Genomic DNA, 17,967 nt, shown 5'->3' on the forward strand with positions numbered 1-17,967 from the left:
GCTCAGTGACCACAGAACCCTCAGACTCAAGCCTGGCACGTAGGACACGCCCTGACAATGTGCGATGTGTCTGTGGGAAAAGGGGCCCAGGTGGAGAGAGCCAGAGGCACTGAAGCAGCTCCGTCCTGGGAAGAGCCGCAGCAGGTGGGCAGGAAGTGGAGGAGGGCCCGGGGGCAGGAGGTTGCAGTCCTGATTGGACACCAGGTCCTACCTGCTGCCGGAGCCCCGGACCCACTTCTCTGGGCTTCGCATCACATACATCACAGACGCGGGTCTGAGGCTGGTTTCTTGGAGGGCCCTGAGCTCAACTGTCCTGACTCCCCATCAGGCACCAGGCACTGCTGTGGGGAGAGGCCGCCCCACCTGTCAACGTTTCTTGGTGGGAAACCCTCCTCTCCTGGGTAGGCGAGATGAGGCAAGTAGGCTGGGCTCCAAGGACAAGAGCATTTATTGAAGCTGGGAAGCGGGGCGCGGGGGAGGGGCTGGGGCGCAGGGGACGGGCCAGGGCGCTCCGGGAGATGGCGCGTGTGAAGGGCTGTGAGAGCCCAGGGTCAGGAGCCAGAGCCGAGGGCCGGAGTCGGGGGGAAGGGGCGGGTAGAAGCTCTCAGAAGGCGATGTTATCCTCATACAGCGACAGCAGCAGCAGGACGGTCCAGCCGCCCAGCAGGCCAACGTTGTGGAGCAGGAAGAGGAGCCAGGGCCGTCGGTCGCGCACGTTCAGCATGGCCGGGAGCTGAGAACGGTGCCTGGGTCAGGGCCGGCTCGCGCCCGCCCAGCGCCCGCCCTGTGCTACCCCGGCCCTCCCGGCTCTGACCATGTCGCAGAGCGCCACGTAGAGGAAGAGGCCGGCGGCCACCGCCAGGATCCAGGTCTCGCCGTCTTCGCCTACGCCGGCCGCGAGCGCAACGTAGAGGCCGATGAAGGCCGTGAGTGCCGAGGCCAAGTTCAGGAGCAGCGCGCGGCGCACCGACAGCCCCGCGTGCAGCAGGGCCGCGAAGTCCCCTGGGGCGGGCGGTGGGGGTGGTTTAGTCGCTCCGTCGTGTCCGATTCTTGAGACCCCATGGACCGTAGCCCCCCAGACCCCTCTGTCCATGGGATTCTCCAGGCAAGAGTACTGGAGTGGCTTGCCATTCCCTTCTCCAGGGGATCTTCGCGACCCAAGGATCGAACCCGGGTCTCCTGCACTGCAGGCGGATTCCTTACTGTCTGAGCCTTGAGGCGCGGGCGGGGCAGGGGTCAGGTCGAGGGCCGCGCCCACTCCCCGATAGTCCCGCCCAACTGCACGGCCGACCAGCCACACCCAGACCCCCCGCTGCGGGCAGCCCACCCGTCCCCGGCAACCCCGCAAGGCTCACCCAGCTCGTGCGGCACCTCGTGGCAGAACACGGCCAGCGAGGTGGCCAGCCCCGTCTTCCAGGATGACAGAAAGGCGGCGCCCACGGCCAGCCCGTCGGCGAAGTTGTGCACGGCGTCGCCCAGCGTGATCACATAGGGCAGCAGTCTCAGCTCTGCGGGCGCCGCGGGCGTGGGTGCGCGTCTGCCCCGGCCCGCTCCTCCGGCCCCCTCCCCGCCCCCGTGCCTGCGCCGCGCATCGAGACCCTGACCCCCAACGCTCCGGGGCCTCCCTCAGGGCTCACCTGGGCTCAGTCTCCGGGGCTCCGGGCTCAGCAGCTCGGGGCTCTCCTCCGCCACCTGGAGGGGAGACCGGGTTGGGGGACGGGCCGTGTAGACTAGGCTCAGGGCGGGAAGGTGAGGACGCGCGGCGCGCAGAGCTAAGTTCCCAGATCAGGCCAGGGGCTGAAGCCCTGGAGGGGTGAATGGGAGCGCAGACAGGGCTCCGCCGGGGAGGAGGGGCGCGACCCCGGGCTGGGCGGGCTCACCAGGTCTGCGCGAGAGCCCTCCTGGAGCTGCTTGGGCTGCCGGAGGTCGCTGGGCGCCAGCTGCAGGGACACTCCATGGCTGTGGCCGCCGTGACTGTGGCCATGACTGCAGGCCCCATCCTTTGGGTCCTGCGGGGAAGGAGGCTCAGGATCCACCGTGCCTCCCCCACCCTTCCGCACCACGTCCAGCCCCCAAGCACCTGACCTCTGGGTCCCTGGGCAGCAAGAGGTTGAAGAGGCTTTCGAACAGGAAGAAGGCATAGAGCCCACCCAGCACAGCTAGGAGGTGCCAGGTGGGCTGGAAGCCAGGGTCCTCCCCGTCATGGGCGTGCAGCCCCAGCACCTGGTGGCGGGGTGGGCAGAGGACACTGGACCCGGTGCCTTGGGACCTCCTCCTCCCAGACAGGCGGGTAGAGTTTGGGGGTCAGGGAGGGCCCTGGCGGGCTGGGACAACCTTAGGCATCAAGTGCAGGAGGGCGTCGCCGGTGAGCGCGCCCACAGCCATGCTCAGGAAGGCCTGGATGACATAGTGGGAGGTGGTGCTGCAGCTGGCACAGCTGAGGAGCACGAGCCCGAGGAGGGAGCACAGGCAGGTCAGCAGCGTGGCAAGGGAGCCGTACAGGTACCCTGGACAGGGAGGACAGTGAGCGCCTCCCTCCCAACCGTGGCCCTTGCTTTCCCGGGAGGGGTGTCCAGACCGAGTCTGGAAGGAGCAGGAGCCCCCCAAGGTTGCAGGCAGGCGGGTGAAGTCCTGGCCTCGGCTTCCTGCTGGCCCCTGGCCTCAAGCCCCCATCCTTTTCCTTGCAGCACCCCCTTCCCTGCCACCCCTCCACCCCGCTGCATGGTCTGCCAGCCCTGGCCCCGGCTCTCCACAGCCCAGCGGCTACTTTCTCCTCCCTGTTTGGTTCCATCTCCATGCTGCCAGCCCCTTGGGCACCGCCGGGCTGGCGCAGCTGCGGAGTAGGGTGAACACTCACTCTCGGCCTGGCTGAGCCGATCCTGGGTGGGGAGCGTGGGCTGGGGGCTGCAGGCCCCGCTCAGTTGCTGCTGGAGCAGAGCCGGGCTCAGTCGGGCCCAGTCGTCCGGTGTCACCCCGGCCTGCTCAGACATTCCGTACACAGCCATGACGTCTCGAGCACTGAGGCACAGCTGGGGTGGAGGTAGAGATTTGGTGTTCAGGGCCCTGAGCGGTCCATGGGCCCCCACCTCTCTCCGGGACTCGGGCACACGGACGGCTCACCGTGTCCCATGCACTGGCATTGCTGTTGGGGGCGTCTAGGGGCACGGGGCCCTGTCCTTTTCCCAGAGGACTGTCGTCGCTGTGGCCGCCGTGGGGCTCCGTCGCTCTGCCCAGTCCCAGGCGCTCCATCAAGGCTGCCAGCTCTGGCAGAGGGTGAAGATCCAAGTTTGTGGGCTCCAGCCCTGCACTCCCCAGGGATGCAGATGCTGGGGTTCAGCCCAGCTCAGGCCTCACCATCCAGGGTGATGTTGGGGTTCTCGCTGCTGTGCTGCCGGAACATGAAGTCCACGAAGTACTGGGGGGTCGGCAGGGTGTGGAAGCAGGCGCCGCTCCTGACGTGGTCCAGCAGGGCAGCCAGCACCGGGCCAGGGCTGCCGGGAGCCCCCACCCCGGCCGCATCCCCCAGCAGCTGAGGCAGGTCCACGCAGGCCTGGGGAGGAGCCGGCCTCAGTGTCTGGAGCAGCGCGGCCACGCTGGCCTCTCGTTCCATGGTGCTCCTGGTGACCCCGGACTCTGCTGAACCCCAGGCACCACAGCCGTCCTCTTCCCGGCCCAGCTGGTCCCGGCCCCGCCTTGTCCGGGCTCTTCTTTGGAGCCCCGGGAGCTTTCTCAGCCCCTTTGAGGATCAGGGCCCTCTCGGGATGCCTGCAGCCCTGCCCGGCTCAGTGGTGAGCGTCCACTTATGACCCTCCCCAGCCCAGGCTCTCCCGAGCACCCAGAAAGGTGCTGAGAACCAGCGCCACCCAAGTGGTCCCCCTTCTCTCAGTCCCTCTCGGACCCTCTTCCCCCCAGTGCCCCGGGCAGCCGGCCCAGGCGCCCACCTGCTGAGAAGTGGGCTGGCCAGCAGTGCGGGCCTGGATCCGCTGCAGCAGCCTGGTCAGGGCCGGGCTCAGGGCCTGAGGGCTCTCAAGCAGGACCAGGAGCTGGTCGGCACGGGCAGCCCAGCGGCCAGCCCGGACCTCAGCACAGGTCCCCGCCGGGTCGCTGAGGTAGAGGGCAGCGGCGGCACTGAGTCGGGCGATGTGCCTGGGCTCCAGGGCCGGGCCCAAGGGGGCCCCAGGCTGCTCAGGCCTGCCCAGAGCCAGGGCGTCGTCCACAGACAGGCACTGTTGGCACAGATGGGCAGGTGGGGGCCACACACGAGGGCTGCCACACTCCTGTCCCTCACGCCGGCTCGCTCATAGACCCCCGCCCTCCCCCATGACAGGCGGGCACACCCACGGGGGGTCCCCCTATCCCAGGGAGGTTTCTGCCTGGACCCATTGTCAGTTTTGGGGTGGGGAGAGGGGGGCAGCTGTGGGATCCCAGAGCCGCACCGCCCATCCCCAGGAAGGACCGGGGGCTCTGAAAGGGAGCAGAGGAGGGTGGGCTTGGGCCTGCAGGCAGGGCCCAGCATCAGGCCACCGCGCGGCCCGCCTCCTGGAGTTTGCCCGGGCCCTTTGCAGCCGGCCTCAGGCTCGGGGTGGAGCGGCGGGCTTGGGCTGGGGCCGGCCGGAGGACCCGTCGGTTGGGGGTGTTACCTTTCCACACGGCCCGTCGGCACAGTGCACACGGGCCGCCAGTGTATTTAACAGGCCGCCCAGCGCCACGCGGTCCAGAGTGCCCTGGCCCGAGGACAGCAGGGTCAGCAGACGAGCAGGGGCGGTCGCCGTCCCCGACACCGCCAGCGCGGCCAGCATAGCCAGCAGTGGCCCTAGCCCAGGCCAGCCCAGGAGCACCATGCTGCAGCCGCCCAGTGCCCTGAGCTCGGGGTAGGCCTTGCTCGCCTGGCTGGCTGCGGGCCACAGGGGCTGCCTGATGCTGGACTGGGGCTGGGCCGGGACCGCCCGCCTGGTGAGGCTCTCCAGGCATTTCCTGCGGGGCCCTGTGATTGGCTGCCGAGGCGTTGCCGCAGGTTAACCATTCCAGTGGCAGGTCCTCCCTGAGCCTGGGGCTACTGCCCCGGGGTGAGGCCGGGGTCCCTGGGTGAATGGGCCTGGCTCACCCCTTTGCTCCTTCAAGGGTCTTGTTACTGAAGGCAAGTCTGTGCGCATGACACATGGTGAGGTTGAAGCTTGCAGCAGAGAAAGGTTTATTGCGGTGCGGAGCAAGAACAGGTGACTCATGTTCAAAATCCCTTAAATCTCTGAATGGCTTTGGGGGGAGTCTGCAATAGGCAGAATTTGTGGAGAGGGCTTTCTCATAATGGGTTGGTGGAGAGGTCGCAGTTGTGCCCTGGGCTCCCTTGTTAGGCTGGGACCTTAGTCCTGGCAGAAAAGCTCAAGAGACCCTGCCCCAGGGCTGTAGTCTCAACCGCCCCTCCTTGGTCTCTGTGTCCTGCCCTTCCCAGATTAGCAACTATTTGAACCTGACCTTTGGAATTCAGGAGAGGTTTCAGGGGACTGAAGGAAGCCTGTTTCCTACAAGGAGAAATGGAGGACCTGGAAAGGATTTTACTGGGAAGGGCCCTACAGGGTGCAGTTCAGTTTCCATCCCTGCCCGCCGCCCCCCTGCCCCCCGCTGACAAAAAAGGGGAGAACAGTTTGCATAGAAAGGCTAAGCGCAGACTTGGCAGGGGAACTTGATTTTATGGGGACTCGGTTTCTGTCCGGGGTTGCTTCCCGTGGCCCTCTTGCTAGGGGCTGCCTCCAAGCCAAGGGCATCTGGGGCAGAGGTTCCAGGAGACCACTGGGCCTGTCCCCTACCCCACCAGAAAGCTCCGGTACAACTCTGCTCCCCCCACCCCCCGCAGCATCTTCCTCCTCAAGGCAGCTCAGACACCCACAGAGCCCTTGCTGGGGGTGGGAGTGTGGATCCTGAGCTGTGTTGGAATTCCCAGGGTGGACTTGCTGGGGCCCGTGTGAGGAAAAGCAGGAGAGACTCCATCTTGAAGCCGGTCATCCATCTTAAAGACAGGATGTGACCTGGGCCTGAACCCTGCCCAAGAGTGAGGAAACCGTTGCTAGTGAAAACCAGGTTCCCTTCCTACAGGTGACGAGCGGAGGCTGCAGCTGAGGCCAGGCTGCCTGTTGGGTTAACCGTGGAGGCGTCGCCCCTTGGTGCAGAGTCGGTGTTCCCCCTTTAACCTTAATTGTTTGTTCTCCTAGCACCTACTTGTAAAACTCAATCACACGCAGCAAAGAGGCTGCTAACATGTAACCAGTCACGTAGTGGGGGTATGAAACGGGGCCTCTCAGAAACATCAGGGTCCTTGTTGGGAACTGGTCCCCGGTGGACCGCGGGCGTAATAAACTGTACTCCACTGTCTTGCGTGTCCTCCGAGGTGTGTTTTTGACTCTAGATTCCACAATAGAATCAGAGGGAACTGAGAGAAGGTGCTGAGTCACACGGCCTCCAGGGAAAATCCCCAGGAAATGGCCAAAACCCCACATAAACAGAGGGGAACAGGAGCCAGGCCTCTGCCCTGGGCACTGGGCACTCCACCCACCCACCCGGAAGGGGCTCGGGGGTGGGGAGAAGTGTGGCTCCCAGCCCTGCCCCTCCCTGAGGGCTCCCACTCCGATCTTTGAACCCCTAGGCTTTATCTCTGCCTAGTTGGCAATCTGGGGAAAGGGGCAGACCCCAGGGAGCCAGTCAGGTCTCAGGGCAGCCTTGCCTTTTAGAGGGAGTGTTTAGGTGCCCCTTCCATACCTGATTGGACAGACCCCTCTGTGGGGTGTGGTTGGGGTGGGGGAGGAGAAGCTCCAAAGGAGCTGGGAGTCCAGGTCTCAGGACTCTGTCCCAGCGTCCTCTGCTTCTGGGGCAGGGCACCTGGCTGGGCAGGAGCTATGGGCTGAGTTCAGGCCCAGTCCTGCCCCTCCCTCATGCAGGGTGACCTTGGTGGGCCCTGAGTGGGTATGGGGAAGTGGCGGGCTTGGGAAGAGCCTGAGGGTTCCTAGACCTCAGGTCAATTAGGAAGGAAGCTGGAAAGATTTCGGGCCCCCCTCACACAGTTTTGAAGTCTACGGGTTCAAACTGTCCCTTTTCCTACCCCACCTCACCACGGCCATTGGGCCGGCCAGAGCTGAGTCCACCTCATCCTGCACTCTTCGGGCCTGGAGAGCTTCAGGGAAGAGGTCTCAGCTCAGATGTCTGGTTTGCCCCCCAGGTCCCATGCGCAGGCCTGACCCCACTGGCAGGCCCCTGGGCCTCAGCACCCCTCTGTATGGGCCCACGTTTCTCTGCTTCATGTTTGGCCCAGCCCCGCCTTCGTAGCCCAGGGCCGCCAGAGCATGTCAGTAGCTTCCCTGCACACCTACCTGTTGCCCCCAAGTGCCGGGTGGACCCCCAGGTCCCTCCTGCATCAGACGCCCTTGTTCATCCAGCAAGCACCACCAGACACCCTTGTTCACTGCATGATATTCACAGCAGCCCTAGAGCCCATCCCTGGGTGGAGATAAAATGTGCTCTAGACATTTTTTAAATGTGGTCTGGATCATCATTCTCCCTTTTTGGCTGCAAAGAATATAATCAACCTGATTTCGGTGTTGACCATCTGGTGATGTCCATGTGTAGAGTCTTCTCTTGTGTTGTTGGAAGAGGGTGTTTGCTATGACCAGTGTGTTCTCTTGGCAAAAGTCTATGAGCCTTTGCCCTGCTTCATTCTGTACTCCAAGGCCAAATTTGCCTGTTACTCCAGGTGTTTCTTGACTTCCTACTTTTGCATTCCAGTCCCCTATAATGAAAAGGCCATCTTTTTTTGGGTGTTAGTTCTAGAAGGTCTTGTAGGTCTTCATAGAACTGTTCAGCTTCTTCAGCATTACTGGTTGGGGCATAGACTTGGATTACCCTGATACTGAATGGCTTGCCTTGGAAATGAACAGAGATTATTCTGTCATTTTTGAGATTGCATCCAAGAACTGCATTTTGACTCTTCAGTTGACTATGATGGCTGCTCCATTTCTTCTAAGGGATTCTTGCCAAAGTAGTAGATATAATCGTCATCTGAGTTAAGTTCACCCACTCCAGTCCATTTTAGTTTGCTGATTCCTAAAATGTCAACGTTCACTCTTGTCATTTCCTGTTTGACCACTTCCAATTTGCCTTGATTCGTGGACCTAACATTCCAGGTTCCTATGTTAACAAGACGGGGAGCTGGCTGTGGCTCAGATCATGAACTCCTTATTGCCAAATTCAGACTTAAAATGAAGAAAGTGGGGCAAACCACTAGACAATTCAGGTATGACCTAAATCAAATCCTTTACGATTATACAGTGGAAGTGAGAATTAGATTTAAGGGACTAGATCTCATAGATAAGAGTGCATGATGAACTATGGATGGAGGTTCATGACATTGTACAGGAGACAGGGATCAAGACCATCCCCAAGAAAAAGAAATGCAAAAAAGCAAAATGGCTGTCTGAGGAGGCCTTAAAAATAGAAAAGAAGAAAAGTGAAAGGCAAAGGAGAAAAGGAAAGATATACCCATTTGAATGCAGAGTTCCAAAGAATGGCAAGGAGAAATAAGAAAGCCTTCCTCAGTGATCAGTGCAAAGAAATAGAGGAAAACAATAGATTGGGAAAGACTAAAAAGCTCTTCAAGAAAATTAGAGATACCAAGGGAATATTTCATGCAAAGATGGGCTCAATAAAGGACAGAAATGCTATGGACCTAACAGTAGCAGAAAATATTAAGCAGAGGTGACAAGAATACACAGAAGAACTACACAAAAAAGATCTTCATGACCTAGATAATCACGATGGTGTGATCCAGAGCCAGGCATCCTGGAATGGGAAGTCAAGTGGGCCTTAGGAGGCATCACTATGAACAAAGCTAGTGAAGGGGATGGAATTCCAGTTGAGCTAGTTCAAGTCCTAAAAGATGGTGCTGTGAAAGTGCTGCACTCAATATGCCAGCAAATTTGGAAAACTCAGCAGTGGCCACAGGACTAGAAAGGGGGTTTTCAGTCCAATCCCAAAGAAAGGTAATACCAAAGAACGCTCAAGTTGAGTGAGTGAAAGTCGCTCACTCGTGTCCAACTCTTTGCAACCCCATGGACTATACAGTCCATGGAATTCTCCAGGCCAGAGTACTGGAGTGGGTTGCCTTTTTCTTCTCAAAAGAATGCTCACACTACTGCACAATTGCACGCATCTCACACACTAGTAAAGCGATGTTCAAAATTCTCCAAGCCAGGCTTCAGCAATACGTGAACCGTGAACTTCCAGATGTTCAAGCTGGATTCAGAAAAGGCAGAGGAACCAGAGATCAGATTGCCAGCATCCGTTGAATCATTGAAAAAGCAAGAGTTCCAGAAAAACATCTGCTTTATTGACTATGCCAAAGCCTTTGACTGTGTGGAGCACAAAAAACTGTGGAAAATTCTGAAAGAGATGGGAATACCAGACCACCTGATCTGCCTCTTGAGAAAACTATAAACAGGTCAGGAAGCAACAGTTAGAACTGGACATGGAACAACAGACTGGTTCCAAATAGGAAAAGGAGTATGTTAAGGCTGTATATTGTCACCCTGCGTATTTAACTTCTATGCAGAGGACATCATGAGAAACGTTGGGCTGGAAGAACCACAAGCTGGAATCAAGATTGCTGGGAGAAATATCAATAACCTCAGATATGCAGATGACACCACCCTTATGGCAGAAAGTGAAGAGGAACTCAAAAGCCTCTTGATGAAAGTGATGAGAGTGAAAAAGTTGGCTTAAAGCTCAACATTCAGAAAACAAAGATCATGGCATCTGGTCCCATCACTTCATGGGAAATAGATGGGGAAACAGTGGAAACAGTGTCAGACTTTATTTTTTTGGGCTCCAAAATCACTGCAGATGGTGACTGCAGCCATGAAATTAAAAGACACTTACTCCTTGGAAGGAAAGTTATGACCAAACTAGACAGGATATTAAAAACTAGACAGAGACATTACTTTGCCAACAAAGGTCCATCTAGTCAAGGCTATGGTTTTTCCAGTAGTCATGTTTGGATGTGAGAGTTGGACTAGAAAGCAAGCTGAGTGCCAAATAGATGCTTTTGAATTGTGGTGTTGGAGAAGACTCTTGAGAGTTCCTTGGACTGCAAGGAGATCCAACCAGTCCATCCTAAAGTAGATCAGTCCTGAATATTCATTGGAAGGACTGATACTGAAGCTGAAACTCCAATACTTTGGCCACCTGATGTGACAAAGTGACTCGTTGGAAAAGACCCTGATGCTGGGAAAGATTGAAGGCAGGAGGAGAAGGGGATGACAGAGGATGAGATGGTTGGATGGCATCACCAACTCAATGGACGTGAGTTTGAGTAAACTCCAGGAGTTGGTGATGGACAGGGAGGCCTGGCGTGCTGCATTCTATTGACTAAAAAAAAAAAAAATGTATAACTTAAGAGTTGCAAGTTAAGTTTTATTTGGGGCAAAATGTGGACTGCAGCCCGGGAAGGCAGCATCTCAGCTCTGAGAAACTGCTCCAAAGCGGCAGTTGGGGGGAAGGTCAACATATAAGGTTTTGAGGAAGGGGGAGTTCAATACCATGAAGCACTCATTGTACAAAAGGTTTTTTGTTAGTCATGAGGATGTGATGTCACCCTGAAGGAATTTATTTAGTGCTTCTCTAGAGGAGATACAAGGATTGAGATCATAAAATCTGTTCTTGAAAACATCTAACTATCTAAAGACCCATCCCACCAGATTCCCTGGAGAACAGAGTGCCTCACTCCACCCTGCACTCCCTCAGGGGTTGTTGAAGGTCAACAGCTACAGCTGCACGGGGCTCAGTCTCCGTAGCTGCAGATGGCAAGCGCCTTTTTTGTTCAGTTGTTGGCAGTGCTCTTGGTAAGTGCTGATTTGTAGTTGACAAGTCCATGGGGTCGCAGAGTTGGACACAACTGAGCGACTAAACTGAACTGACTCTTCACACTTTTAAGAGGTCTCTAGAGTTTTCAGAATCCAGAATGGTAGGTGGAGGCGGCGGGAGTAGTACGGGCCTGTGAGAAGGGTTCTGGAGACAGGTGGAGGCAATGAGACGCCAAGGACCCTCCCTGGCCCTCTGCCCCTTGGGTTCCCTAAACAGCAGGGCTTTGGGGCTCAGCCCCACCCACTCTCCCCTCAAGGTCACTGGGACGAGCCCCAAAGGCAAGAGCCTTGGGCCTCCCCAGGCTCAAGCCTGAATGCAATTCCTGAGTTCTTTCCCCACTGCTGTCTCTGGATCAGCAGCAGAGACTGTGGGCACCACACACAGCACAATCCACACTCACAAGGTCAGCCCCCAGCTGCCACCCTGCTCTCACACAGACACTCACACACACACACACACACGCATGAGCTCTGCTCCTCCCAACACATACACACACAGCTCTGAGCCTCACTGGCATCCGGGACTCCTGGGTACAATCCTGAGCCCTCACCGGCCAGCCCCCAACCCCGCCTGTCTTCCTGCACCCCTCTCCGCCTCTGCCAGCAACCCCGCTCGTTCCCCTCATCCTCTGCTCAAGCTGAGTCCACAGGAAGCGCACCTCCTCACTGCCCGCTCTGCACACCACTTTACCTTGTTACCTTTAGAAGCTGAATACAAAGAATAACCACTAAGAAACTGTTACAGGAAAACTGGCTTGTCCCTCCTCCCAGCGCCACAGCTGCTGAGACCAACCCACCTTGGCACCCAGAGCCTTGGTCTCTGGTTTGCTGCCGTCTGCCTGAAAGGCGCGGATGCGAACAGCAGGGGCCTGAGGCCCTGGAGTGGGCACAGGGAGCGCTTCCCCACCAGGTTTTGGGCAAGGCCAGTCCAGGGGTTCCGAGCTGTCTGCTGCCTGCTCCTGGGTGAGGACCACCCTTGGTGGCTATCGGCTGGGACTCCAGTGAGCCCTGCGTGAGCACGGGACCTGCTGCAAAGCCATGAGCCTGCCCCAGCTGCCCGTCTCCATGGCCGGGAGATGCTGGTGGGGCTGTGGCCAGACCGCCAAGCCCAGGCAGCACAGCCTCTTGCTCTCAGACTGGGGGTGGCTGTGGCTGGTAGATTTAGTCACCCTCTGCCTGTTTGTCAGACTGTGCCTACCAGGGAGGCCAATGCCTGCTCCCAGGGCCCAGAGGACAGACAGGGAAGGGCTGGAGCGGGGAGGAGTGCCCTCAGCAGCAGAGAGACCAGAAAACAGCTTTATTGGGAAGAGGGAACTCCAGACGCCACGAACAGACACAGACAGGTGGTCGTGGACAGCAGGTGTCCGGGGAAGCGGGAACCATGGCGAGGGGCGGGCCTGGGGGGCCAGGGCTCAGGCGTGCAGGAAGCGGTTGAAGGCGTTGTAGGCCGACTCCAGGTCGAAGAGCATCTGGCGCACCTGAGAGTCATCCAGCTCGTCTGAGGCCGACATGCCGCTCAGGGTCTGCAGCCTGTGGGGCACAGAGTGCAGCTCCTGTGTATGTGGTGGTGGAGGGAGGGCGATGGGGCTGGGGGAGGGGTGTGTGCGCGGGGCCTGGGGTGTGCGTGTGTGTGTGTATGTATATATGTGTGTGTGGAGGGAGGGCTATGGGGCTGGGTGTGTGTGTATGTGTGTGTGGAGGGAGGGCTATGGGGCTGGTGTGTATGTGTGTGTGTGTATGTGTGTGTGGAGGGAGGGCTATGGGGATGGCGTGTGTGTGTGTGTGTATATGTGTGTGTGGAGGGAGGGCTATGGGGCTGGTGTGTATGTATGTGTGTGTGTGAGTGTGTAGGGAAGGGCTATGGGACCAGTGCCTGCGAGCGTGCCTGTGTAGCTATAGACCCAGGGGGTGTGTGCACAGGGGAGGGGGCTGGGGCTAGGGTCGGGGGGCTGGGGGCCCTGGCAGGTGATAGGCACTCACCACTGGCTGACCGTCTGGCGGCCCTCAAAGTCAGGGGGCAGGTGGCTCATGCGGTGCATGGTCTCCATCAGCTCCCGCAGGTCAGGCTGGATCTGGGGGAACAGTGCCTGCTGGGACCTGCTCCCCTGAACCTGGCTCCTCAGAATCCCCGCTTCCCCCTTCCCTCTGCCCAGGGCCGCACCTCATCCATGGCTCGGATCTCCAGGCGCAGCTTGTCCATCACCGTGATAAAGAGCTGGGAGCGAGTGTGTGTGCGTGTGACGACCTGGACCCTGGGCTCAGGCCCCCAACACCCTGGTTCCTCTGCAGAGAGGGGCGCCGCCCCACCCCGCCCCTTGCCCGCCTCAGCTGGAGGGTCATGTGGGCCTCCCCCTGCACCCGTGCCTGCAGCCAGGGGGCTACTGGGTGGGAATGCAGGACACGTTCCATGTGGGCCTGGGACGGGGCGGGGCCTCGGGGTGGCCCCTCAGCCCACGCCCCGGAGGACGTGGTGGTTCGACGCAGGCGCACAGGGCTCGCACCGAGACCACGTCGGCGATGCAGCGGTTCAGGTTGCCTTTGTCGTCCTTGATGGTGATGGGCCGGTCCTCCTTGATCCTCTCCATGGCCAGTGGGCAGTCCAGCTGAGGGGGGGATCATGGCTGAGCCTCACAGGGCAGCCTGGCCGCAGGCCCGGGCCCCTACGCCTGCCCTAGTCCCTTGGGGTGAAGGAGTCGCTCACTCACGCGAAACTTGCGGCAGAATTCATCGATGGAGCTGATTTCTGAGCCTTGGACCTGCCGGAAGGCCGCCTTATACTGGACCAGGAGGCGGGAGCAGGCTGCGGTGTACCTGGGAGCAGAGGCCAGGCTGCTGCCCGCAGAGCCAGGCCGGCGCCCCGGGGCCCCTCCTGCCCACCCGCAGCCCTTCCAGACATGGGGGCAGCTCGTGTGGACAAGACGTGAAGGGCCAGAGACCGGCCATGGGGGCGGAGGCTTCCTCATGAAGCTTTGAGAGGTGCAGGGGGTGGGGTGGACCAGCCTGGACTTTGCAAGTTGGCCCCACAGGTCCCAGCCAGGTCCCTGAGCCTGATTCCTGGGCTGGGTTGGCTGTGTCCCCACATGGACAGCTCACAGTGCTGCTGGGGGGCACGACCGCACTAGATAAAGGCCCCACATATCTCCGGGCTGCCAGGCCTGGCCAGCGGCTCCCCACGGGCTCACTGCCCGAGCCTCCAGCTCCCCTTCAAAGTGTTCTCACCAATGAGGCCCCAGGGAGAGGGGTGGCGGCAGAAGTCTGGAGACAGCTGGGTGCAGCCCTGCCTGTGTGCAGGCACTGCCCCTGGACTGCCCACCCTCCCTCCCCACTGAGCACCTGGCCCCGGAGGCCAGAGATGCGCTTCCGAAGGTGGGCCAGTGGTGTGGGGAGGTGGGCTCTCACTCGTTGGGGGTGACACAGTCCTTGATGTACGCCTTCTCCAGGGCCTGCATCGTCTTCACCACCGCAAACAGCTCCGCCATGTTGTCATACCTGAGGGAGCGCAGATTTCAGGCGCGGCTACCCAGGCAGGAAGCCGAGGGCCTGAGCACACCTGCCATCCCTGCCTGGGTGCCACTGAGGCAGAGCTCCTGGTCTGGCTGTCTCCTCACCCCACCCTGAGAAGACGCTTCTGGGGACCTGTTTCCCTGGGCAGACCCCCAGGGTGGGGGAGGCAGGCAGCCTGGGGGCTGGACTCACTTCTCCCGCTCACGGGCGTTCTTGTACAGCTTCACTTCCTGTCGGGAGACCAGGCGGAGGGTTGGCCAGCAGCACAAGTGAGGCTGCGGGGCCCCAGTGAGGACAACACAGATGAGAACCACAGCTGACGTGGCCAGGAGAGCGGCCACCACTCACCTCATACAGTTCTGGCTTGTTTCCAGGGGCTGCGACAGAACAGGCAGAGTGGAAGGTCACCCCAGCGAGCCTGGCCACCACCCTGGCCCCAGGAACTTCAGTCCCAGTCCCCCACGGTCTGCAGGGGACCCAAGCAGAGCACAGGCCCCCCTCACTCTTGGGGGGGACCCGAGTAGAGCACAGGCCTCTGGGTCTAGGGGCTGCATGCCAGGCCTGGTGCTCCATTCCACCCCTGTTGCTCTGCTACTGCCCCTAGAGCAACTTGCTTATGATGTGGTTGTGGGCACACAATGTCTGTCACATGCTTTGCAACCGTCCTCCTGGCTTGGGGACTCCGGGATACTTGAGACACCCTGAAGTCCAGCCACACTATAGCTGTCATCTCTGTGTCCAGCTGACCCCACTTAGAGGAGGTCTTTGGGCCCCTGGCTACCCCCGGGACCTTGTGTAGGACCTTATAGCCTGCTGGCAATCCCTGGCCTCTGCAGGTTGAAAGCCTCGGCCCTCTGGGTCCCTGGACCCAGCATGGGCCATACTCACCTCCCATGCCCGGAGTGGCTGGGATCCCGTGAAACATCCTGCCGGCTCTGAATCAGGTGACTGGGAGAGAGGAAGGTGCTGCAGCCACTGGAGGAGTAACCTGGGGAAGAGAGCATACGACACAGCCTCTTAAAACACAATCCCGAGCATGTCTTCGCACAAGAATAAATTTGGAGGAACAGACCAGCAGGGGTTGGGGTGAACTTTCTGAGTGAGGACAGTAGTCCAGGGGGTGAGGACAGAGGCAGAGAGGGTTGTGTGGGCGGTGTGGTTTGTCAAAGGACGCACCACTCACAGGGCAAGAGGAGTCTGGGCTTATCCTGGCGCAGCGAGCTGGAGTCACTGGACGATTGGAGACAAGCTCTCAGGGACCCAGATGGGCAGTGAGCTGAGCAGACAGTGGAAGCAGGAGCCCTGCCCACTTGAGAAGCTGATGGAGTGGCTGGGGCCAGGTTCAGACGTGCTTTGGAGATGGTTCCACCAGGTGCAATGGAGAATTTAAAAATGGGTAAAAATTAAAAAGCATTCTAGAACGACACCCTTATTTTCGGACTAAAGGCACCATGACCGTGAAGTGAGCTGACGCGGAGAAGGTAAACAGAGTAGGTGTGGAGAGCAGGTGGGTGTACTACGGTTTGGACGTGTGGTGGCTCCGCAGGCTCCAAGGCGGCTGCAGAGGCGCCTGGAGGTCAGGGAAGAGGCCCGGACGTGCAGGCTGAGACAGTGGCACTGAGCCGGTGGGGGGCGCCCCACAGGAAATGGCTGAGGGTGAACCAAGGTAGCCAGGAGGCAGCCCGTGCTGAGCCCGGCGCGGAGGCAGTACAGCGGGAAGGTGGGATAGGCCTGGGGGACGAGGCAGTGAGTTCAGCAGGGCGCGGCGGGGGCGGGGCAGGGACACGGAGACCGCTCAGCAACCGTGAGGGGGTGGGACGGCCAGGAGCAATCAGGGGCTCGGCTGTGGGCCTATAGCCACGAAAGGGGACGCCCGCGGCTACACGCTGAGCATCGTCACCCTGCATGAGCAGGGCGGCGAGCTCCCAGGGAAAGCCCAGCGAGCGCCGGGCGCGCAGGCCCGGGAAACGGCCCCAGAACCCCGGGCGGAGCCAAGAGACCCGGGACACAGAACTCCGAGAGGGGACCGAGGAGCAGGGACGCAGAGGACCCTCCGCGGCGTGGCGAAGACCGTGGGTTTTGGTCAGACAGCCTTTTCCGCCCGTCCCTGGCCCGGAGTACCTGGACCTCCTTGCAGATCCCAGTGACGGCGCGGGGGCGGGGCGCGCCTGACGTCTGCTCCCGCGCCTGCGCGCCAGGCCCCGCCGCTTGCGCCTGCGCACGCTGCACCTGCGCCAGGCCCCGCCGTCTGCACCCGCGCGCTGGCTACGCCCCGCCCCCTGAGAGCTGAGCCTGCGGGTGAGTCTGTCCTTGGGAGGTAGGGAAGGAAGCTGCGAAGTGGCTTTGAGTTCCCCAGGAGAGCCTCTAAGAGGCCAGCTCTGCCCTTGAAACTGCCCCAGTGTTAACAGAACTGGTAACAGAAGCCTTCAGTTCAGTTCAGTTCAGTCGCTCAGTCGTGTCCGGCTCTCCGCGACCCCATGAATCACAGCACGCCAGGCCTCCCTGTCCATCACCAACTCCCGGAGCTCACTCAAACCCATGTCCACAGAGTTGGTGATGCCATCCAGCCATCTCATTCTCGGTCGTCCCCTTCTTCTCCCGCCCCCAACCTTTCCCAGCATCAGAGTCTTTTCCAGTGTCAACTCGTCGCATGAGATGGCCGAAGTATTGCAGTTTCAGCTTCAGCATCAGTCCCTCCAATGAACACCCAGGATCGATCTCCCTTAGAATGGACTGGTTGGATCTCCTTGCAGTACAAGGGACTCTCAAGAGTCTTCTCCAACACCACAGTTCAAAAGCATCAATTTTTCGGCGATCAGCCTTCTTCGCAGTCCAACTCTCACATCCATACATGACCACGGGAAAAACCATAGCCTTCACTAGACGGACCTTTGTTGGCAAAGTAATGTCTCTGCTTTTTAATATATTATCAAGGTTGGTCATAACTTTCCTTCCAAGGAGTAAGCGTCTTTTAATTTCATGGCTGCAATCAGCATCCGCAGTGATTTTGGAGCCCAAAAAAATAGTCTGACACTGTTTCCACTGTTTTTCCATCTATTTCCCATGAAGTGATGGGACCAGATGCCATGATCTTTGTTTTCTGAATGTTGAGCTTCAAGCCAACCTTTTCACTCTCCTCTTTCACTTTCATCAAGAGGCTTTTGAGTTCCTCTTCACTTTCTGCCATAAGGGTAGTGTCATCTGCATATCTGAGATTATTAATATTTCTCCCAGCAATCTTGATTCCAGCTTGTGCTTCTTCCAGCCCAGCGTTCCTCATGATGTACTCTGCATATAAGTTAAATAAGCAAGGTGACAATATACAGCCTTGACGCACTCCTTTTCCTATTTGGAACCAGTCTGTTGTTCCATGTACAGTTCTGACTGTTGCTTCCTGACCTGCATACAGGTTTCTCAAGAGGCAGGTCAGGTGGTCTGGGATTCCCATCTCTTTCAGAACAGAAGCCTTAGAGCTTGTCTTACCGCTTGTTAAGAACCCTGCGGTAAACAAGGACCTACTGTATACTGTGGGGAATTGTAGTCAGTCTCTTGTAATAACCTA

At 59.2% G+C, this 17,967-nt stretch overlaps 2 protein-coding genes across 4 annotated transcripts; both read right to left on the reverse strand.

Annotated features, from left to right (window-relative positions):
* Positions 1 to 441: 441 nt before the first annotated feature.
* SLC39A4 (solute carrier family 39 member 4) lies at positions 442 to 4,856 on the reverse strand. The gene is made up of 12 exons (XM_055432221.2): positions 4,641 to 4,856; positions 3,942 to 4,226; positions 3,355 to 3,550; positions 3,121 to 3,263; positions 2,858 to 3,029; positions 2,335 to 2,507; positions 2,086 to 2,223; positions 1,881 to 2,009; positions 1,638 to 1,692; positions 1,356 to 1,508; positions 815 to 1,002; positions 442 to 733 (listed from the first exon to the last, which is right to left on the reverse strand). The coding sequence occupies exons 1-12, from the start codon at positions 4,839 to 4,841 to the stop codon at positions 605 to 607; spliced, it is 1,962 nt and encodes a 653-aa protein (XP_055288196.1). The 5' UTR covers positions 4,842 to 4,856; the 3' UTR covers positions 442 to 604.
* Positions 4,857 to 12,183: 7,327 nt separating this feature from the next.
* VPS28 (VPS28 subunit of ESCRT-I) lies at positions 12,184 to 16,643 on the reverse strand. Of its 3 annotated transcripts, none has more exons than XM_055432328.2 (11): positions 16,527 to 16,643; positions 15,589 to 15,756; positions 15,294 to 15,393; positions 14,754 to 14,782; positions 14,598 to 14,635; positions 14,301 to 14,390; positions 13,607 to 13,712; positions 13,403 to 13,504; positions 13,063 to 13,116; positions 12,882 to 12,973; positions 12,184 to 12,431 (listed from the first exon to the last, which is right to left on the reverse strand). In XM_055432328.2, exons 3-11 carry the CDS (start codon positions 15,328 to 15,330, stop codon positions 12,314 to 12,316), a joined length of 666 nt encoding a protein of 221 aa, XP_055288303.1. In that variant the 5' UTR covers positions 15,331 to 15,393; positions 15,589 to 15,756; positions 16,527 to 16,643; the 3' UTR covers positions 12,184 to 12,313. The 3 variants fall into 3 exon arrangements, with proteins under 3 accessions (XP_055288303.1, XP_055288305.1, XP_055288304.1); XM_055432330.2 differs by having other exon boundaries at positions 15,582 to 15,756; XM_055432329.2 differs by lacking the exon at positions 15,589 to 15,756 and having other exon boundaries at positions 16,527 to 16,623.
* Positions 16,644 to 17,967: the final 1,324 nt, after the last annotated feature.

Source organism: Moschus berezovskii, chromosome 16, assembly GCF_049115385.1.
Source record: "Moschus berezovskii isolate FMDL1 chromosome 16, NW_MosBer_1.0, whole genome shotgun sequence".
In the NCBI taxonomy this organism is placed as follows: domain Eukaryota; kingdom Metazoa; phylum Chordata; class Mammalia; order Artiodactyla; family Moschidae; genus Moschus; species Moschus berezovskii.

Excerpts from the sequence above, each read along its gene's own strand:
- SLC39A4 (XM_055432221.2), bottom strand. The coding sequence starts at position 4,841 with ATGGTGCTCCTGGGCTGGCCTGGGCTAGGGCCACTGCTGGCTATGCTG. Across the intron at positions 2,508-2,857 it reads TCGGCTCAGCCAGGCCGAGA|GGTACCTGTACGGCTCCCTT; the intron begins GTGAGTGTTCAC and ends CTCCCTGTCCAG. Across the intron at positions 1,003-1,355 it reads CGAGGTGCCGCACGAGCTGG|GGGACTTCGCGGCCCTGCTG; the intron begins GTGAGCCTTGCG and ends CGCCCGCCCCAG.
- VPS28 (XM_055432328.2), bottom strand. The coding sequence starts at position 15,330 with ATGTTTCACGGGATCCCAGCCACTCCGGGCATGGGAG. Across the intron at positions 14,391-14,597 it reads AACGCCCGTGAGCGGGAGAA|GTATGACAACATGGCGGAGC; the intron begins GTGAGTCCAGCC and ends GCGCTCCCTCAG. Across the intron at positions 13,117-13,402 it reads GCATCGCCGACGTGGTCTCG|CTCTTTATCACGGTGATGGA; the intron begins GTGCGAGCCCTG and ends ACTCGCTCCCAG.